Source organism: Cynoglossus semilaevis, chromosome 4 (genome assembly GCF_000523025.1).
Source record: "Cynoglossus semilaevis isolate Cse_v1.0 chromosome 4, Cse_v1.0, whole genome shotgun sequence".
Classification (NCBI taxonomy): domain Eukaryota; kingdom Metazoa; phylum Chordata; class Actinopteri; order Pleuronectiformes; family Cynoglossidae; genus Cynoglossus; species Cynoglossus semilaevis.
The window spans coordinates 16,459,950-16,467,830 of NC_024310.1; the positions used below are offsets into that span (position 1 = coordinate 16,459,950).

General features: G+C 38.3%; 1 protein-coding gene across 4 annotated transcripts; it reads left to right on the forward strand.

Moving 5' to 3' along the window:
- The first annotated feature begins 2,912 nt into the window (after window positions 1-2,912).
- On the forward strand, window positions 2,913-7,881 carry laynb (layilin b). Of its 4 annotated transcripts, none has more exons than XM_008309623.3 (7): window positions 2,913-3,130; window positions 3,965-4,274; window positions 5,401-5,552; window positions 6,003-6,047; window positions 6,390-6,467; window positions 6,536-6,653; window positions 7,322-7,881. In XM_008309623.3, exons 1-7 carry the CDS (start codon window positions 3,064-3,066, stop codon window positions 7,629-7,631), a joined length of 1,080 nt encoding a protein of 359 aa, XP_008307845.1. In that variant the 5' UTR covers window positions 2,913-3,063; the 3' UTR covers window positions 7,632-7,881. The 4 variants fall into 4 exon arrangements, with proteins under 4 accessions (XP_008307845.1, XP_008307846.1, XP_008307849.1 ...); XM_008309624.3 differs by having other exon boundaries at window positions 6,548-6,653; XM_017032264.2 differs by lacking the exon at window positions 2,913-3,130 and adding an exon at window positions 3,131-3,198.

The following is a 7,881-nucleotide window of genomic DNA, read 5'->3' on the forward strand; positions in this document are numbered from 1 at the left end:
CCTGACTTTTAAAGTGTTCTACAGACACCTAAAACCACAGAGGTGGGTCTTAAATGTTCTCTGTTGCCACTCACACACACACACACACACACACACACAAACACACACACACACACATAGAGCACCTTCTTGCAGTGTTATCTTTCAGATCTTCAGCTCAAGTTTTCACCCAGACTAGTCGAGTGTGATATACTTCAAATAAATACATATCAAACACTGAGTAACTGACATTTCATTTCAGAGGGGTGTAAATGTGTTCAGGGACACCATCGGAGTAGTGAATAAATCACAGTGGTTCCCTGAAAACGGATCGGTTTTGCCATGAGCTGAGCAGTACTCACTCTGCCAGGTGTAACCACCGCTGAGTTCATTTGTCTGCGTACAGTCGTATTGTTGTATTGCTTGTTCTCGTCTGTAGCTCAAGGCCCCTAGTCCTGTCTCTCAAATGGGAAGCTTCCATTGTCCTGCAGAATTAATAGCCGCAGCTTCAGTGGTTTTCTCAGTGTGCCCCGGTGGGAGAGGATTTTGTCACACTATCCTCTGGTGTGTCACTTATTTGTCACTTTTCTTTAATCTCTTCTTACATCTTACAAGGATTTACCTCCCAGGACAGGTGTTTTGTTGGACGTGCTGTCAGAATCCAATCACATTTTTCTGTAGTCCCCTTTGGAAGTTCCCTCTGAGATCATATTAATTCATATTTTAGATCTGCATAAACAGTTTATAATACGTACATGTTCACTCGCTCAGCAAACAGTTAACCTAATCCCTCCATGGTGAAAGACTACAGTATCAGTTGCTGTTAGGTTTCAAAATAAACAGCTATTCATGAAAGGTTGAACTGAATATTTCCAAAGTTAATTTTCATCAGCTGCTGTGTGGTTAACACTTATAGATACCTGGTGAACTTTCTGTTTTTCTCAAAAGTCTACAGACTAGGCCACACAGAGGTTGGGTCTGGACCATATCTGACCCAAGAGCCACTATTTGAATCAGCCTGCCCTAAACAATGACCAGCCCTCTGTGGCTGTATATGGTGCAGGCAGTGTATATTGTTTACAAATGTGCAAAATAAATTTCCTCTGACACAAATCTATAAATATTTAGCTTTAAAGTACGTCACTTCTATAGCCAGTGTTTTTTTCTTCCTTTTTAAAGACACCAAAGTGAAAAAGACTTAACTGTCAGGATTAATATCCTACTGTGACAGTGACAGCACGTCATTTACTGGTTGCTTTACCAGGTGTAACAATGGCTGCTGACATCCAATCACAACATAAACAATGAAAACAAGGCCCTGGGCAGGAAAAAGATTTAGTTTTGTATGAAAGAAAATACAATGGGAAGTTCGTTTGCAGACAGTTGTGTACTTCATGGGCGTGTGCAGTAAAGCATTTAGTATTTACCACTAATCCCTGACAGTGAGAGTATCACAAAACTGTGTAGTAATTGCAACATTAGTTTGTCTATTCATCCCATAATGACATAATGCCGTGGTGATTCCTAATCATATTGTGCTGAACAAGGTTGCATTTCGTTTTGCTCACATTGTGTCATCACAGCAGTTACCAGTCAGTGCCAGTGTGTCATTTCTACTGTTCATGAAATTGAAAAGTAAGAAAGAGAGTTTTTGTCCTTTTACCTGTTATCACGGTCGTGTTTTTAAAAAATACAAATTAAAATTGCAATTAATTTAACATAAAAGCGAGCACCGATTCAAACCATTTGTATGTTAACGTTAAATGGTAAATTACACTTTATTAACGTTCTAACGTTGTTCGTGTGGTATCCAGCAGGGGGCGCAGTAAAGAAAATAAAACGCAAGTAAAACTGCCCACCTGGCAAAAGCAAATAAAATGTGGAACATGTGGAAAAAATTAAATCATTAAGACATGGATTAAGTGTATTATTTGGCAAATAAATAAATAAAGGCAGCCTGTAGTTATCATTATCTCTTTTTTTATTATTTTGATGCAATTAAGATGTGACTTTTGCAACTTTATTTTCATTTTTTTCTCATCTTTCCTCCTGTTGCCTTCCTGAACTGCAATCAACAGGATTTTATAAAGCGACTGTAGTTAGAGTGCTGGATCCGATTCATGGAGGTTTCTGATTCAGAACAGTCATTAGGAGACGTTAAGCGCCCTCTGGTGGACTAATTTAAGAACTTGCCAAGCTTTTTGATCCTGGGTGGTTCACGCGGACAAGGCTGTGCACCCTTCAACAACATCCTCGTGGTCACCTTTTGCCATGCAAGACAGAACAATAATAAATAATTCAGAAAGTTTCTTCAATTCATCCCCTGAGTTGACTCTTTGTCCCAGGACATGTATGTTAGCATGGTAGCATTTCTGGAGTGGAAATGTTTATATGTGGGCAGTAACAGAGAGTGAAGATAATACCTATTTAAATACCCAAAAAGAAAAATGTATGTATTTTTTAACACGAGTGACAGTAACACAGTAATAACAGTTCTCTTCACAGGTCACCATGTGACAACGACATGAAGGAAACCAGACCAAAAAGTATTGTGTGTTGTTGTCTTGAGAATAGATATTTCTATCTTTAATTTTTAAAAGTAATGTTCTAGATTTTGCAGTCGTTTTTTATGCTATAAATGAACTATTAACTCAGCAGATTCTTGCAGAAATTCGAATTTCAAGTAAACAAAATCCCTTTTGTACTGGAATGGTCATTGGTTCGAGACCAACCAGGTACAAATGTTTCTGTTTTTTATTTTGTTTTTTTGTTTTTTTGTTTTACATTTCTATGTATTTTATTTTATTTGTTTTTCATGCATTTGTTTTGTTTTATTTTTAAAAACAATATTGTAACTTTTCTTGTTGTTATTATTATTACAATCAATTCAATCATTTTTATTCCTATTTTTAGTATTTTTGCCATCTCACAGAAGCAGTAGACCGACTCGTCTCTCTGCTGCCCCTGCCGAATGACTGCGTTCTCTGACAGCAGAACGTCTGGAGCTTGTTTCTTGAGGAAAAGGACAACGCATTTTTTAAAAAGAACCCCGTTGACCCCGACCTCAACGGTGAACATGTAAATATGGATTTAATGCAGCTTTTTGCAACGGTCGTCGCCGTTTTGTTCCATCCGGGTTCTAAAACAAACGGTAAGAAAGGGAATTCGCTTCGGAAAAGAAAAACAATCCCGTTGTTTTCTGTCTGCAAATACAACGGTGTAAGTGTCGCTGATTGATTTATTTGTTTGTTTTAATAAACGGACAAGAGTTTCTAAAGTATTGTTGCACTGTGAGCTGTGAACGTGTTTTAGTTTTTTTTTTTTTACTTGTCTCTGGTCTCTGTTTAAGAGTTTTTGCGCCTTTCAGTCTCAGCCGAGGGTCGAGTCTTCTCTAATGACAAACAGACTGCAGCAGACACACGTGATCGGCTGGAGAACTGAGCATCAACCAGGCTGCAAAATTTAACCAACACCAGGTTGTTGGATGTTAGACGAGGGATCTGTAAAAGTATAAAAACAAGTTGATATGTTCACTGAAATTAACACCCATTACTAAGTTATCTGTGGTTCAAAAAGATTTGAGGTAAAAACCCTTTTACCACTTCAGTGGGTGACTTGGTAGAAAAAATGAGAAAAGTACATGTAAAACACATGTATAATCTAATAATACTGGAGAAGTCAGAGAAAAAACACTGGAGGAATCACAGACAAACTGACAATTACACAAAATAGAATGTCCTGTGGGAGAAATAATCGTTTTTACATTATTTTACATTTACGTTTGTTATGTACATTTTTGACCCTGTGTGTTAGTACGTTTTGAGTCGTTGAGATGTGACCTACGTAAATATGGATCTGCTAATGTAAAACTGAGGGCCCTTTATTCCAACTGTGTCATGTGAGATTCACAGGAAGTCTTTGGAATCTCCATAACTCAATATTCCCTGTTGTCTTCCTGCTGTCTTGATGCGACTGTGGTTTCCAGGCCAAATGATCTGCCGGAGAGGGAGGGAGAGACCGTGCTACAAGGTGTCCCACATCGTCCAGGACGGCAGACGGAGACCCACCTTCGAAGACGCCAGACAGTCCTGCGGTCTAGATGGTGGTCAGCTGCTCAGTATAGAAACAGAGAGTGAGCAGCGGCTGATAGAGAGGTTCATCCAGCAGCTGCAGGCTGGAGATGCCGACTACTGGATTGTTCTCCGTCATGGTCCACAGCACAACACGGCGGTGACCACCAGCCCAGGCTGTCCCTCACACTACTACTGGCTGGATGGAAGCAAGGCCAAGATCAGGTCTGTCTCTCATTTTGAAGGCAGGTCATTGTTTAAAAATATGTGTTATGGTGCCATAGTGAGGAGGTCAACGTCAGCCTGTAGGTAGTTGGTACATGGAGCAGATTTTGGGATCACTGAAGAAGAAAAGAGGAGTTAAAAGCTGTAGTTAGTAGGGGTGTATATTCTGTTGATGCAACACGTATCACGATACAGGGGCAACAATGCAATATATTGCAATATACGGTGATACTGTAGACACAACGATATACTGAAGGTTTTTTTTTTAAATAATGTAATTGAAGGAAAACTGTCAACATAGTAAACACACAATGCTGCTACATCTTAACATCAGGTTACTAAAGTTGGAACAGAGGGATATACATTTGGAATCGCAAGAGAAGAACTAAAATGAACCAACACCAGGAATATTTGCCTGTTGCTGCAGTGCTGTAGAATATCATAGTTAGCCCCTAGATACCAGTGGGAATTATGAACTCACCAGGAAAGCTGGGTTTGCAATTGGGATCAAATTGGAGTAAATGGAGGAACAAGTCACTGAACAAAGTGCTCTCCATTCATCACTGACCCAGTCCCAGTCCCTTCCTCACAGAGGCTCATTCAGCTGCGCTGTCATAAAGAGAGATATAAAACATCTTTTCTACCTCCTGCTATTTCCCAGTACTAGAACTCACCAGTGTATGACAGATGAACAACACTCATCTTCATTCTCTGCTTTTTCTTCTGTAATCTTATCTTTATGCTGCACATTGCACGTCTCATTATCTGCACAATCCACTGTTACACTGGGCTGTCAAAATTATGGTGTTTGTTGTATTAAAATATTTGTCAAATAATCAGATAAATACAATTCTGGGCGGACACATGGGCAGAATGACATGTGATTTACAGTTGGTCGTTTACATACACTGCAGGAAAAATGTTTTTGTTTCATGAGCATCTCAATCTTAAAATACCATCTAGACACCTAATCTCTCTTCAGCGACACGAGGTCTCCGAAAGCGTTTACAATCTTTTCCAAAAATTAAAAAAAATCTAAAACTACATGAGAGTACTTAGAAACTGAAGTTTTTTTTTTGCTGGATATTTAAAACAGGGCTCTAAACATGTGGATTGTTCTCTGTAGGAACTGGCACTGGAACAAGCCGTCGTGTGATGGTGAGAAATGTGTGGTTCTGTACGACTGGCCATCTGCACTACCTGACGAAGGAGCTGGTTTCAAGTGGAATAATGATGATTGTAACTCCAAGAACAGTGTAGTCTGCAAATACCCAGAAGGTGAGTCAGCAAGTGGAACTGTGCATTGGGCCATGTAACACTGAATGCTTTGTTTTAATAAGTGGCGATGATTATGTAGAATAAAAGTTCCATGTAAAATATACAGTTGATTTACATTCTACTGGGCAGGAACTGGAAATACAGTACATGTCTGTTACCTTAAGTTTGTTTGTTTGTTTGTTTTACCTTAAACAATGGTTTATATTTGTTTATAATTTTATTGAAAGTTTTTATATAAAGAACATAGACTGCACAATAAGTGTTAGCTCATTATTAATTGCTTAGTTACATTTGCATAGCATAGCTGGCTATTATAAGTCATTTTAAAGTATCTTAATTATTTTGCATCATTTTTTTTACATTTAGATGAAGAGTGCTTTAATGTATTTTCTGTTGCTTATGTATCAACGTGTCTCTTTGTTTTGTTTGCTGCTATTCTGTGTTTTACAGAAAAAGTACCCGTATTTACTGATGAACGGAACATGACACATGCAGGTACAACATGAACTGGACTGGTCCTGTTTCTGTGAGATTGAACCATGACCATGATCAACCATGTTTTTATGTCTCATTACATTAAAATTAAAAAAATAAAAGCATATATATATATATATCTATATATGAATATATAGACATCTCTCTCTCTCTATATATATATATATATATATAAGCACTTTGGCAACAATATAATAGGTTGACATTTTTGTTCAGGTATATTTTTGTGTTTAAAAGTCTTGCATTTAATTATTTGAACTGCATGTGAAATTCAGTTGTCTTTACTCTATATAAAAAAAGTCCGATTTCTTTTTCATATTGGACTAATTTAATCTTCTTCAGCTCCATCCGTGAGGCCTAGCCTGTTATCAACAACAGAAAGTACTGAGAAGACGGGAAAAGTACAACCTGAGTCATCAGGTCAGAAAACGTAACCACCGCTGTGTTATGAAGGAAAACTAGACTAGAATAACATTATAATTTTTTAGTATCCTTTTCAGATGACTCCCTGCACCTTTCTTACATACTTTACGGTACCATCCCTGCTGTCCTGCTGCTTCTGTTTGCGGCTGTTGGGTTCTTCTGCTACAGACACCATGGAAAGAGGTAAAAATAGAAGCAACACAATATAAAATCTCATGCACTTAAAGTTTTATTCACCCACTTTTATGATGCAGATAATAATTCTAAAATTAATCCTCTTATTTTTATGACATAGGCAGAATGATGCAGGTCTTCTTCCCTTATTTCCATAGTTTTACCGATTGCAATTGCGATTATTTTTCAGGGACCTTGCTGTTAGAACATATCTGCCAACAGAGCTAATTGCTATTTTACGACAACAAGTCCTGGTTGGGCTTTAAAAACAAGCCCAATATATATTTATATATATATATATAATTTTATTTGTTTATTTTTTAATTAAAATTGTATCACATGGGAAGACTCTTTCTTTGATTTCAGCCAGTTTTTGACCGTGGTGAACGTTTTATTAATGTCTTGACCGAGAGTTGCAGACATGACTGACTGTCCAAATGTGGTTCTGACCTGGGATTTTTTCTTTGTAGTTTCTAGTGACAACTACTGTCATTTGTAAAGCCTGATTGTATAATGAGCCAATGTGTTTATTGTAGATGGGGGATGCTTGTGCCAATATTGACAGACAGTCTAAGATGTGGTAGAAGATCATAGTTCATACATGCGTACTAACAGCACATCTGTGCAGCTCCTCAGTCTCGGTGCAGTAACAGATCCCTGTTTCTTCTGTGTTTTAGGAGGAAGACAGAAACAGGAAGCTATTCCAGCAGAACGCCACCGTGGATGTCGACAGCATCAACACCTTGCCCCATACAGGGACCTTACGCTTTCAGTGACATCACCAAACTCCCTCCCACTGTTCCGCACAGTGCCACAGATAACAGGACAAAGATTTTCTGCGCACCTCTCCACGACTCCCAGTGTGATGAATATGAGAATGTGGTGTGTACAAACAGGGAGATTGGGTTTGTGACCAATGACATTTATGAGACCTGCAGATCTCAGAACAGTCAGACTGGATGGGTGGACAATGAGATATATGCCTAACACTGATGATGAGTATTTGGACTTCAGAGTGCTCTTAGAAAAAAGACCAAATCTGACAGGGGAACACAATGTTTTCCATCTTCTTTTTTTCATGCTCAAACTCCACTTTCATAATAGAAAACAACTTGCTCAACTCCATAGTTTCAATAAATAAACAGAAGACTGTCAGCCTGGTAGTTTAATCATTCTTTCACCCCATGTTTCCCTGCTGATGGTTCCAAAACAATGAAGAGAATCATTTTCACCTGGA